This window comes from Prionailurus viverrinus, chromosome A1, assembly GCF_022837055.1.
Source record: "Prionailurus viverrinus isolate Anna chromosome A1, UM_Priviv_1.0, whole genome shotgun sequence".
Classification (NCBI taxonomy): Eukaryota; Metazoa; Chordata; class Mammalia; order Carnivora; family Felidae; genus Prionailurus; species Prionailurus viverrinus.
Window position 1 is genome coordinate 5,814,062 of NC_062561.1, and position 14,216 is coordinate 5,828,277.

Below are 14,216 nucleotides of genomic sequence, written 5' to 3' on the forward strand. Positions count from 1 at the left end.
AAAGTGACCAAAATAAACCATTTGTTTTAGTGGTGACCTGTGTGGGAAGACGACAGAAGAACAGAGGGGTGTCCCGATGCTGTGCACTGTATGAAACCCTGGAAAGTTGGTAGACGCCTGAGGCACAGTCCCAAGAATGATTGTGGTTGAATTTCCTACTAAGTCCTAATGTAATGGACATTACATTCAGTGTATAGAAAATGGGATATGTTGATTCCTGCACACTGATTTTGAAGCCTGAGATTAGGGTATTTTCCACCTGTTTGAATTCATTGAAATCAAGAGTACCGTGCAGATACTGTACAAGTAAAATATGATTCAAAGTGACGGGACGTCCTACTTAGAAAAATATTTTATATTCTCCCTTTATACGCCCCACCTTAGTCTGTGAGTTTTCAAAGTACAGAGTTTGTGGGTGACTCGTTTGCAGTTAAGTAAGGGAGGCTTATTCATCATGACATTCTTTACCTTTTCTCCCAAAACAACTTATACCAGAGCTTAAGTTTTGGTGAAACAGAATGCTTTTAATTTTATACTTCAGACTGAACTGATTATCTCACAACCACAAAAAAGTAAACAAGTTAGGTGAAACATTGAACGCAAATTTTAAAAAAAGCAAACAGGCTTCCCCCATTATTTATATCCAAGGATTGTGACTCCGTCGATACATAAATAACAAATTGGCCAGAGCCACAAGAAATGAGCATTTGGGGGCGTCGGCACGTTCCACGGTCTCGGGGAAGGACATGAGAACACAGGATGTGGTCCAAACCTCACTCGTACGTAGCTGGACTCAGAAGACATCGGACTATAAGCTCTTACTGGTTTTGATTTTAGTAGCGTCATAAGAACGGACGAGTTCTTCCTGAGTAATCACACCTTGTTCTAGCTGAGAAAATGCGTACCCACCTGAAAGAGTAAAGCACAGAGGAATCTGTTAGGAGCACTAACAGGGAACATTCTGTTGACAGAAAGCAAGACTCCTACCAGACTGGGCCTCATCGGCCACATCAGCCAGGCCCGTGACGGAGATGGGAAAAGTGGGGAGGTGATGGGGGATGGCAATGGAGCGGCTTGCAAATTTGGCTGTATTAACATCCCCACTCCTGGGGCCACGACTGAAAGAAGGAAAGTGATTTGTGTCCACGTGGCACCGGGTTAACTGAAATGGTTCCCGCGTGGAAGGAAAGACAGGTGGTCCCAGCCTTCCCTGCACAGTGCAGTGGCCTGGGAGCTGGTGAAATCCCAGGGTCCGGCACCGACACTGGACCAGTGCTTCTCAAGTGTGCACCAGAATTCCCGTGGTGACCACCGGCCCCACGTCCAGAGTGTCTCGTTTCACGAGTCTGCCGCGGGGCTCGAGAACTGATCCTTCTGACAACTGCCCAGCCGAAGCGCCTGCCGCGGGCCTAAGTGCCGGGCATGGAGCCTCGCCGTTTGGGCCCATTTAACCCCAAGCTGTGGGTGGACGCTGTTACCAGTAGCTTCCAACCCCTGGGGGTTTCCTGCCTCCTCTTTCCTTCCCGCTCGAACCCCATCACAACCTCAAGGTGGAAGTTTGCCCTTTTTTTTTTTTTCTGTTTTCCCCTGTTTTTATTCTTGACCTGAGACTTGCAGAGAGCAGGAGGATCTGAAAAGAATGCTTCAGATTTGGCCTGAAAGTATATTTCTGCTTGCTTCTGACAAGACTCGTGTACAGAGAGGACCAGAGAAAATTTTAGAATTTTCTTTTGTACGTAGTGATCTGTTGTGATTTTTTGGACTCATTCTAAACATTTAAACCTAATTTTCCTAAAACAGGTCCCCCAAACTATATAAAGATCTGGCCTCAGAGAAGCAGGATCTGCTGCTACAGCAGAGTTAAATGGTGTCTTTTTGGAAACCGGGCCTGGTTTTCCTTTCAGCAGTGTTCCCAGGGGGGAGTGAGGGCTGAGGAGGGACAGCAGGGACCGTGACCCTCCACCTGCCCAGCCCGCACCCCTCAGCTTGACAGAGATGCGCCATCAGGTCAGCAGCTCAGTCTGACGAACCTTTACCTTCCGTTTGCGTCCAAATGGGGAGCTCAGAGGAAGCCTCCAGCTCTTGGCGTCTCCCACTCTTGTCCGTCCTGACAGACGGGAAGTAACAACGGGGCCCTGGGGAAAGCCCTGGATGGACCCCACTCCTGAGCTTCCCCTGGCTGGCTTCCCAGTGCACCTGCTTCCTAGATGCTCAGCCACAGCCAGAGTCCAAGCATAGAGGAAGGGATGTAGAGGTGAAGGATGAGGGAATTTTCAAGCAGCCAGAATCCAGGGGATGAGGGATAGAGGAAGGGTGGGCAGAGGTGAAGCATGAGTCATTTTTTTCTTCACCTGGTAAAACGTTTAGCAGATTTCAGAGTCGACCGTGTCATTTCTCATTATTTTGGCATAATTGTCTTGTTTAATGCACTTCATTAGAAATTGAGGAGTCTGATCAAATCTTAAAGCCAGAATTTTCTGGCTCAAGAAAGAGTTGTTAATTGCAATTAACAAAGAACTTCCCCCTCTATTTCTTATTTGAGGAGCTCAGAGCACTTTACAAATTCAAGCTAATATTAATAATATTTTGGTGTACAGCAGAAAAATATACAGGACCCCCAAACCCACAAACTGCCTGAGGGACTTCAAGCAATAAAAGATAATGTTGCTGAAAAAACACCTTAGAAGCTCTTATAATCCTGTAAGATTTCTAACCTTTCAATAACATTCTCTGTTTTAATATTTTTAAAAAGTGGGTCATGAAAATACAATGTTTTTAAAAGCAACTGAAATATATTTTTCTGTTTCTCATATACATTCAGTCAGTGATATTTTCAGGACATTCATATTGGTTTTGTAGTGGTTTTAGGACAATGTGATTACTGCGTAAAACACTTACCCGTCTATTTGAGTCCAGATACACGTGTCTGTTAACACTCCATACTACCTATCATGACCCCAGTAGAATGAAATGCCAAAAAGGTAGAGACAGTGCAGCTCAGGGACGGTAACTAATATGCCTAGAGTCCCACAGCAAGTCACGAGGCAGAACTTGGATGTAGCTGCCCATCTGTCTGGTTTCCGTGTCTCTTCTCTGGAGCTCGACAATGTGGCACTTTGAAGTGAGACAGACTGAGGCTCCAATCTGGCTTCTACCCATTTCTAGAGATAGAATCTAAGGCAAGGGACAAATTTGCCGAACCATTTCCTTCTCTGCAAAGTGAGGATTCATCCAGTTAACCTGCCATTCAACAAGGATTTAATAACTGTCTCCACATGGTGGCTCCAAATATTCAGTGCAGTGAAGCCCGAGTATTTAACAGTGGCCCAAATCACAGTTTTATGTGCTCCATAAATATGGGTTCCATTTTGGCCATATTTATAGTTGACGTCGGACAGATGGAAGAAGGAATGGCTATTTGTTAATTCTGCTTGGAGACTCTTCATTAGTCAATTAGTCCATTCATTCAATGAGATTTGTATAGTGTGTCTACTATGTACATGCATTCTTGGAATGAATTAGTAAAGCAAAAATCCTTCTTGTTATGGAGCTTACCTTCTAGCAATAGAGATACATAAATAAGTACATAATAAGCACATAACATAAAGTTAATCATCTGGTACCCAAGAATGTACTAAAGAGCTGTGGACAACAGAAAAAGTACTTGGACAAAACCTTGAAGGAAGTGAGAGAATGAGTGACACAGATAACATGAGGGATTTGCTTTCTAGGCATAAGTGTTGGCCGGTTCAAAGGCCCTGAGGCGAGAGCATTCCTGATACATTGTGAGAAGAGCACAGAGGATGGAGTGGAATGAAGGAGGAAGAAGATTAGATGCCACTAGGAAAGTAACGGGGTCCAGACCAAGTGGGTCTTTTTTGACGTTGAATCTGATAGCCATTGCGGGATTTCAAGCAGAAAACTGATGTGCTTGGCACAAAAACAGACACACAGACCAATGGAATAGAATAGAAACTCCAGAACTAGACCCACAAACGTATGGCCAACTCATCTTTGACAAAGCAGGAAAGAACGTCCAATGGAAAAAAGACAGTCTCTTTAACAAATGGTTCTGGGAGACCTGGACAGCAACATGCACAAGGATGAAACTAGACCACTTTCTCACACCATTCACAAAAATAAACTCAAAATGGATAAAGGACCCAAATGTGAGACAGGAAACCATCAAAACCTTAGAGGAGAAAGCAGGAAAAGACCTCTCTGACCTCAGCCGTAGCAATCTCTTACTCGACACATCCCCAAAGGCAAGGGAATTAAAAGCAAAAGTGAATTACTGGGACCTTATGAAGATAAAAAGCTTCTGCACAGCAAAGGAAACAACCAACAAAACTAAAAGGCAACCAACGGAATGGGAAAAGATATTCGCAAATGACATATCGGACAAAGGGCTAGTATCCAAAATCTATAAAGAGCTCACCAAACTCCACACCCGAAAAACAAATAACCCAGTGAAGAAATGGGCAGAAAACATGAATAGACACTTCTCTAAAGAAGACATCCGGATGGCCAACAGGCACATGAAAAGATGTTCAGCGTCGCTCCTTATCAGGGAAATACAAATCAAAACCACACTCAGGTATCACCTCACGCCAGTCAGAGTGGCCAAAATAAACAAATCAGGAGACTATAGATGCTGGAGAGGATGTGGAGAAACGGGAACCCTCTTGCACCGTTGGTGGGAATGCAAATTGGTGCAGCCGCTCTGGAAAGCAGTGTGGAGGTTCCTCAGAAAATTAAAAATAGACCTACCCTATGACCCAGCAATAGCACTGCTAGGAATTTATCCAAGGGATACAGGAGTACTGATGCATAGGGCTACTTGTACCCCAATGTTCATAGCAGCACTCTCAACAATAGCCAAATTATGGAAAGAGCCTAAATGTCCATCAACTGATGAATGGATAAAGAAATTGTGGTTTATATACACAATGGAGTACTACGTGGCAATGAGAAAGAACGAAATATGGCCCTTTGTAGCAACGTGGATGGAACTGGAGAGTGTGATGCTAAGTGAAATAAGCCATACAGAGAAAGACAGATACCATATGGTTTCACTCTTATGTGGATCCTGAGAAACTTAACAGGAACCCATGGGGGAGGGGAAGGAAAAAAAAAAAAAGAGGTTAGAGTGGGAGAGAGCCAAAGCATAAGAGACTCTTAAAAACTGAGAACAAACTGAGGGTTGATGGGGGGTGGGAGGGAGGGGAGGGTGGGTGATGGGTATTGAGGAGGGCACCTTTTGGGATGAGCACTGGGTGTTGTATGGAAACCAATTGGTCAATAAATTTCATATATATAAAAAAAAAATAAAAAAAATAAAAAGTGTTTACAAACAAACAAAAAAAAAAAGAAAACTGATGTGCTTGTGCTGACGGAATTTTAAATGCGTCACTTCGGCTACCGTGTAAGAGTCCCGGGTAGAGGCAGGAGATGGGTCAAGAGGTTGTTGAGGCAGTGCCGGTGGGTGGTGGTGGTCCAGACCCGGGTGCCAACGGGGGTGTGCGTGGCAAGCGGTCGGTCTCTGAGCACAGTGTGACGGCAGAGCCATCCGCTACGTTAGAGGAATTAAGGACGACTGAAAGGATCGTGGCCCGAACAGTTGGAAGCATGCCGTTGTCTTCAAGCGAAGGCGGCAGATGGGGCCGGCTGGGAGGGAGAGGAAGCCAGGGGCGGTTTTGGACATCACTGGTGGCCTTGACTGGAGGCGTGTCAGTGGCGTGGTAGGAGTGAAGGCTTACTGGAGCGGGTTCAAGAGAGACTGGGAGGAGGGGATTTGGAGACCCCGGGGACAAACGATTTGATCCAGGGCCGTTGCCGCAAAGGAGTGCGACGGAATGAGGCGCACTCTAACGGGTGACGTGGGGTCCAGAGGAGGTTCTGCTTTGTGAGACCACCTTTTGGAGGCTGGTGAGAACGATCTGACAGAGGAGCGTGGGAAAGTGGTGACGCAGAAGGTAAGTGAAGGAGCAGCCGGAGCGAGGCGCTTGGGCCTGCAGGAGCAGACGGGGTCAGAGGCAGGCGCACGGGAGGGAGAGCCAGTCTGTGCAAACAAGCGGGAAGGCAGAGCACGTGGCAGGTGAGGTGGTGGCGGGAACCCCCGCAGGTTCATTTCTGGTGCGTTTTTCTCAGGGATGGAGAAGTCAAGGCCATCGGTTGGGAAAGAGGACGGGAGGGATGTCACCCAAATTTTTAAGACATCTGCCATCCTTTGTTTTCTTGTCCTCGTTCATTTTTTTCTTTTTCTTTTTTTTTTACCTTTGGTTCCCTTTCAGCTGCTGTTTCCTAAGTGTCTCTAGGGTGAGGGGAAGGCAAAGTGGTGGGCACAGGACAGGAAGAGGAAGTAATGCGTGTGTGTGCAAAAGAGAAATAGCAGTCAATCCAGAGACACACAAATCTGTGATATAAAAAACAGACCATAAGGGGCACATGGGTGGCTCGGTCTGATAAGCGTCCAGCTCTCGGTTTCGGCTCAGGTCATGATCTCTCGGTTCGTGGGATCGAGTCCCACGTCAGGCTCTGTGCTGATAGTGCAGAGTCTGCTTGGGATTCTCTCTCTCCCTCTCTCTCTGCCCCTACGCTGCTGATGTTCTCTTTCTCTATGTCTGTCTGTCTGTCTGTCTCTCTCTCTCTCTCTCTCTCTCAAAATAAACAAGCTTAAAAAAAATAGACAATAGAATTTTAAAATTCTACAACTTTCAACAAATACGTTGGTTGGAAAGGAGGGACAGTTAGTCTCCACAAACACCACATGTTCCTTTATTGGTATCACCTTTTTGTTTGACTTGTTCTCAGGATCGTACTCAGCACTCACATTACCAGACATGAGTCACATGGGACCCAAACATTTCATCTAGGCACTTCTTGGACACATTTCTTTTTGAAGGAAGGGAAAATGAAATAACTTTTAAAGGTTTTCGTGCCCAATGTGGGCTATGTTAACATCACACCCCCAATAAGGGTATGTAAGTTTTCTAAGGGTATAAATTATTTGGAGCCAAGTACTACTTTTCCATTTAAAATAGTAGGCTGGGAATCTGTCAGAAGATCTTGAAAACGTGAGGATGTTAGATTTAAGGATGTTATCATTGCGTGGGAGACCGGGAATTACTCTTTCAGACCACACTTGCTTTAGGCCAAGAACATTAATTTCATGAATCCAATGGAGCCCTCCTTCTGTATGAGAACTACCTTACCTTTTAAAAAATATGTAATACTACAGGTAGTTTCCTTTTTTAAAAAAATTGTGGTAAAATACATGTAACGTAATACTTACCGTCTTAATGAGGTTTAAGTGTACAATCCAGGGGCAGTAAGTACATTCACAGTGCTGTGGAACCGTCACCAGCATCTGTCTATGGACCTCTTTCCACCTTCCCAAACTGAAACTCCATACCCATTAAACACTGAGTCCCCATTCTCCCATCCCCGGGCCCCTGTGAACCCCCAGTCTCCTTTCTGTGTCTATGGGTTTGAGGACTCTAAGCACCTCATAGCAGTGGGGCCATACGGTACTTGTCTTTTTGGGTCTGGCTCCTTTCACTTGGCATAATCTCATCGAGAAGCACCTAACGTTGAATTACTCCTCCTCCTCGTCCGTAGGTGGAGTCTCAGCTTTGCGGCCTACTTTACGGCACCGATACTCACGTGGGGCGCTTCGATCAACAGATTCATCCTGGAAGACCACCTTGTGCAGCTGACTGGACAGAGGCAGTTGGAGGTGTTCTGCCTTCACGCTGTGAGTAAACCAATCATAACCTGGCTTTAGTTCATTGGAAAGTGAAACAGGACAAAACGAAACAAGTGACGAGGTAAAAGAAAAGAGCCTTCCTCACGTTTCAGAGGGTGTTCATATAGTTCAACTAAAGTCGAAAATTGATACTATCCAGACACTCAGCAAGGTGCTTCTTCTAAAATAGGGTTGTGCTTGTGAACGTTTCTTTATTATACGGCTCTCCTAACTGTCCTTCACCGGTAGTTGAACTGAACAACCAATGTCTGGTCAGTCTTCTGGCCTCCCAGAGCACCTTAGAGATTTTATAATGTGTATTTTAAAAATCTTTGTCTCAACTTCCTGTTCTAATGGCAAAGCCATAACTTACGCTGGTCAAGACTCTGAACCATGTCTGTCGGGAAGGGTCAACTCTAGCAAAAGAGCTACCTTCTCCAGTTCCCAAGGCTTATTGTGACACTACACTGGAAGCCCAAGTTCAGTACTTTCTAAATTCCACAGAGTGGGTAAGCACAGCGGCATAATTAGAGAAGTCCATGGTTTTTTCCTTTTTTTTTTTTTTTCCTCTAGAAGCTGAAAGATGGGGTTAAAAAAATACCCAGGCGGCCTAACCTAATCTGCTTTCTCACTCCTAAGATGTCACTAGGCCATACTGGGGCCTTCTGCTGTTTTGGGATTTACCATGTATCCTGACATTGGCAGGGACTTGAGGGGCTCACACCCTGGGTGATAAACTGTAGCTGCTTTCGACAGCCATAAGGGCACTCTGATACCATGTCCTCCTGCGGGAAGAGGGTCTTCCCTAGAGCCAGCTTCCCCTTCGTGGCTCAGAGGAAGGTTTCGAGGGATGCCTGAAGCAGCAGCTCCCGGGGCGGTGCGGCTCAAAGGTTATTGCACGACAGGGGTGGCCTTTGGCATAGCTGGCTACTGGCTTCCCCCTCTGAATTCCCCTCTAGAATGAAGGTTATCCACTGATAATGTCCTGAACCCTATTTTTTTTTAACTTAAAAAAAAAATAGGATTTTACTTTTGCTCATATATCTAGGAGCTGAAGAGCATTTGGCTCCGGGCTTTCCAGAATCCATTTACTCATTTGCATTCCCTCCTCTCCGTCTCTCTCCTCTCTCTCCTTCCCTCCCTTTTCCTTTCCCTCTCTGTCTACGCTAAATTTGTCACAGATAAACATTTACATGGTTAAAAATTGAAAGAGAAAATACGAAAAGTAGAGAATAAACATTGTTTTCCTTTCCCCATCTTCCTCGTTCCTCACTGGTAATCTGTTCTTTACTGGTAATCGCTCGAACTGCTTTCTTAGCTAATTTTGCAGAGGTGCTTTCTAAGAAAAAGTGCTCATATATTATTATCCCTGCCCTTTGCACTAAAGGTTGCGTATTGTACGCGACGTCTGACATTTGACTTTTTCGGCTAATACATCCTGGAATCGTTTGCATCTCAGTACCCAGGGAGCTCCCTAACTCCTTTTCACAGTTAGAGAGTATGTTAGCATGACAATGTGCCACAGGTATGGTTGTTCCTAAGTGTTTGCTGTTCCAAATACTGTGGTGGTCCTTACCACTGGGACCTATGTGAGTATTTTGAGGATGGGAGGGAATGGTATGTTCCCAGAAATGGAATTACCGAGTCAAAGGCCATATGCAATTATATTTCTGATAGATATTGCCAAAGTAACTGCCATAATTCTTTACTTTCCCATACTTTCACTAACCAAGGGTGGCCAATGATGATGGATGAAAAATATCCTTCCTGTGTACTTAGGATTTTCATTTCTTATTATGAGTAAAGTTGAGAATATTTTAATGAGATTAAGAATCTTTAGTATTTCCTTTTATTTCCTTTTCTGTGAACTGTACTTTGCTTATTTTTCTATTGCTTGAGGGTGGTTGATCTTACTGATTTCTAGAAACAATTTATCTATTGGGGAGGTTAGCCCTATGTTATGTGAGCTTTCTTTTTGCACATTTATATCGTGTTTATCGTTTTGGTTTCTTACTGAGATTGATTTTGCATGTGGTAAAGTGCACAGATCTTAAAAGTACAGTGTAATGAATTTTAACAAAGGTATTTACCTAGGTATCAATCTCCCAGATCTGTTTTTTATATCAGTACTATACTGTTTTGATTGCTATAGCAATATATATTAGCTTTAGAAGAGAATGTAATAGTGTAATAGCTTTGTAATATAGTTTGAAATCAAAAAGTGTGATGCCTCCAGCTTTGTTCTTTCCCAAGATTGCTTTGGTTATGTGGGGTTTCATGCAAAGTTTAGGATTTTTTTCTATTTATTTTTTTCTATTTATTTTTTATTTTTTTCTATTACAACATCATTAGAATTTTGATAGGGAGTGCATTCAGTCTATAGATGACATTGGGTAGTATGCACATTTTAATGTTAACTCTTCTGATCCATAAATGCAGGATATCTTTCCATTTATTTGTGCCCTCTTTAATGTCTTTCATCAGTGCGTTACAGCTTTTGTTATTTAGGTCTTTCACTTCCTTGGTTAAATTTTTCCTATGTATTTTATTGTTTTTGATGCAGTTGTAAATGGGATTGTCTTCTTTATTTTCAGATAGTTTACTGTTAGTGCATAGAAATGCAGCTGATTTTTGCATGTTGGTTTTATATCCTGCAACTTTCCTGAATTTGTTTATTCTAATAGTATTTTGGTGGATTCTTAAGGATTTTCTATCTGCAAACTCATATCATCAGCAAATAGAGATAATTTTACCTCTTCCTTTCCAATTTGCATGCTTTTTTTTTTTCTTGCCTAATTGCTCTGTCTAGGACTTTCAGTGCAGTATTGAATAGGAGTGGTGAGAGTGGGCACCTTTGCCTTTTTTTGTGATTTTAGAGGAAAAGTTTTCAACCTTTTACGATGGAGTGTGATGTTATGTGTGGGTTGGTCATATATGGCTTTTATTCTGTTGAGGGGTGTTTCTTCTATACCCAGTCATGGTTACCATGAGGCTTACCTAAAATGATTTGTATTTGTAACAGTCTGTTTTAACTTGGTAGCAGTTGAAGTTCAAACGCATTGTAAAAGTCTGAATTTTTACTCTCCCCCCCCCCTTTGTTTTGTATGTCAATTTTTTCTTGTGTATTTATTAACAAATGATTGTAATTATAGTTATTTTTTACTACTTTTGTCTTTTAACCTTCATATTGATTTACCTATCACCTTTTCAACATTAGATTATTTTGAATTTTACTATATATTTACATTACCAATGAGATTTATACTTTTCATGGTTTTCTGTTGATTAGTGCCCTATTGTTTTCAGCTAAAGAAGTCCCTCTAACATGTCTTGTAAGGCCAGGCCCGTGGTGATAAACTCCTTTCCCTTTTGTTTGTTTCGAAAACTCTTTATCTCTCCTTCAGTTCCAGCTTTGTCAGATACAGTATTCTCGGTTGGTGGCTGTTTTCCCTTCAGCACTTTGAATATAGCATGGTACCCTCTCTCGGACAGTTAAGTTTTGTGTCGAAAAATCGGTTGATAGCATTGCCTTGTGTGTGACAAGCTTCTTTCCTTTTGTTGCTTTCAAGATTCTTTCTCTTTGATTTTTGACAGTTTCATTGTAATGTATCTTGGTGAAATCTTCTTCGGGTCATACCTGATGGGGATCTTTCCGCATCATGCACCTGGATGTGTAGACATACACTTTAAAGTCTCTTGGGTAAATACCTAGAAACGGGACTGTTGGGACATGGGATAAACTTTTCTTTAAACTGATGAGAAATGCCCAGCTGTCCAGACTGTCTTTTCAACATCTATACTTGCTCTTCGTCCTTGCCAACGCTTGGGACCGTCACTCCTGAGTACTCACCAGGTGCCAAATATGTGGGTCTTGATTAATCACCCCATTCACTTATTTTATATTTGCCCACTTACAATTTTGCTTCTCCCTAAATAAAATCAAAAATGTGTTTGGGCCTCTTTATTCAGGTCACATCACCAGTTGCTTTTGACCCTTTCCATCTTGGTTAACAAAGTACTCCAAATATAGCAGCCATTCAGTATAGTTAAAGACTTATTCTTTGCCTTATACTTCCTGTATAAATATTCCAGATGCAGAGAAAGCCCACTTAAAACTCCAGGACAGACCAGGCTTCATGGAAGTGCCTTGAGTAGAAGAAAAGGAGCATGGCACTTTTACTCAGAAGAACACCCAGGTTATGTCAGACGATTGGAACGGATCTCTCCCTGGAGATAGTTTAGATACAGAGATAAAAAAATATTGGTACACTTTGATTCCTAGCATTTGGTCTATTCTTCTCTCAAGGCCGTCGGGTCAGGACCAGTGGGAAGAAGCAGCAACCGTGGAAACGAACACTGTAACTTGGTGTCTTCTTCCCAGGCGGTGGGAGGAGGGGAGCATTTCTAGAAGCAGCCCTGGTCTTTTTCTCTGGCGGTGCCCTCCCCTGACCTCCTGTATCCCCAGCTTCGTCTAGCGGGAAGGACTCAGAGAGAGGAGCTGCTTCCCCTGCACGTCTAAACCTTTCTGCAAGAATCTGCAGGGGAAAGTGGCAGAGATTAGCAGATTCCTTGGCCCAACACAGGTATCTGGGTGTCTGTCCACCAACCACTAGAAGTTAAAATAAAGTCAGCGTGCATAAGCTTGATGCACCAGCTGTTAGAATAATAGCAAGGGAGGTTGTGAAAAGGACACACCTTTCTTTCAAAATATGTGGGGTGAAATGGAAATGTGATTTTCCAAAACGAGGCATTAAAAAAAAAAACAAAAAAACCTTTTGGTGACCAGACATGAGAAGAGAAAGCCATAAGGAGGTATCTCAAATTGGTTGTGTGTGTGTGTGTGTGTGTGTGTGTGTGTGATGGGACTGTGTGTAGGGCACTGGAAGCCACTAAAAGGGTCTTGTCTTTCTCTGAGTGAGAGAGTGAGAGGAGAGGTCATAGGAAGGCAGAGAGCAGGGAGTGATATGGTCCGATTTACCCTGCCAAAGCCTCCTCCCTCTGACTGCTATGGGGAAGGCCAGAAGCAGAGATACCTGGTAAGAGGCTTCTGCAATGATCCAGGAGAAAGATGATGGAGGCTGGACCTGGTCAAGATGGTGCGGGTTGTGAGTAGTGATCAAATTCTCAGGGTTTTTTTTTTTGTTTTTTTGTTTTAAAGTAGGAACAGTAAGATTTTCTGACACGATGGGGGTGGGATAGGAGAAAGAGGACGTGAGAATGACTTCAAGATTTCTGGCCTGAGAAACTGGAAGAATGAAGTTGCCATCCGCTGGAAGGAGGGTCTTACGGGAAGCTGGTGTGGCTGGGGGTGTGAAGTTCAAGAAGCCTGTTGACATGCACTTAATAAACTTGCGGAATCATGACAAGTATGGAAGTGCCTGGGAGGGGAAAGGTAGAAAAAGAACAAGGAGATCAGGTTTTTAACAAAAGTCAGGATGAAGGGAAGAGCCTCACCTCTTTTCAAACGCTGTTGGAAGATGAAGTTCTTGAACTCTGCCTCTTTCCATCTTACGAACTTCTTCTAGGAACGTTCCGTTGCAGGTATTTCTAATCCTGTATCGTATGGGAAAGATAAAAAGAACACATGAGCTTTACACGGTGTAAGCCACAATTTCTCCCTCTTGGGTAGCTGGACATCTCTTGCCTACAGGCTGTACAATGAGATGCGATGCATTGTGCCCAGCCTCCGAGCGAAACCAGAGTCTTGCTTTCCCGGCAGCTACGAGGCGTTACCGGAGGGGGTGCTGCAGCCGCCCCGAACACTGCCAACTCTCCGTGCAAGTCTGTAGATCTGGGTGTGTGTCTGAGTTGCAGGGGCCGTGACTCTGGACGAGTCAATCTGCATGCATTTTAGCCAGACAGTTGAAGGTTCAGAGGACTGAGACGCGATTCCGTATGACTTTTTCTACCATGGTCACTAGTTGGGAATCTTGATTCTCAAGTTTTCAGCTGTGTGCTGCCTCCAACCCTCACTTCCATCAGAGAGACCTAGGACTACCTGTGCCATTCACAGCAGTCGTAATGGCAGAGTGGATGTGTCCTGTCAGTGCTTGACCACAGGTGTGGGTTTCTGACTTGAAACTGACAAGACATTGCTTCCCCTTTCTGTGGCAACTAGTTTTCATTAGGGTCTCTATCTGTATTCATGCACTCATCATTCATCCACTCCAGTATTCTTTAAGTTTCTTTGAGCCACAATTAGATACCAAAGCAAAAATAGACATTGTTTCTAGTTTCTCTTTTTTAAATTTTTTTTAACATTTGTTTCTGAGAGAGAGAGACAGAGCATGAGCGGGGGAGGGGCAGCAGAGAGAGAGGGAGACACAGAATCCGAAGCAGGCTCCAGGCTCTGAGCTGTCAGCACAGAGCCCGACGCGGGGCTCGAAGTCACAAACCGTGAGATCATGACCTGAGCCGAAGTCGGACGCTTAACCAAGTAAGCCACTCAGGAGCCCCGGTTTCTGCTTTC

The 14,216-nt window shown here is 43.8% G+C and overlaps 1 protein-coding gene across 7 annotated transcripts in view; it reads right to left on the reverse strand.

Annotated features, from left to right (window-relative positions):
* Positions 1-527: 527 nt before the first annotated feature.
* The window catches only part of LOC125175992 (phospholipid-transporting ATPase IB-like), a 212,694-nt gene continuing 199,005 nt past the window's right edge, over positions 528-14,216 (reverse strand). For 6 of the 7 annotated variants that reach the window (XM_047876704.1, XM_047876721.1, XM_047876739.1 and 3 more), the window contains 3 exons: positions 13,202-13,300; positions 7,666-7,754; positions 528-909 (listed from right to left, as the gene is read on the reverse strand). In XM_047876704.1, the coding sequence (XP_047732660.1) occupies positions 809-909; positions 7,666-7,754; positions 13,202-13,300 (289 nt within the window). In that variant the 3' untranslated portion in view covers positions 528-808. Of the gene's footprint in view, positions 910-7,665; positions 7,755-12,008; positions 12,283-13,201; positions 13,301-14,216 lie in introns of those variants that run through there. The other variant, XM_047876726.1, reaches the window with a different exon arrangement.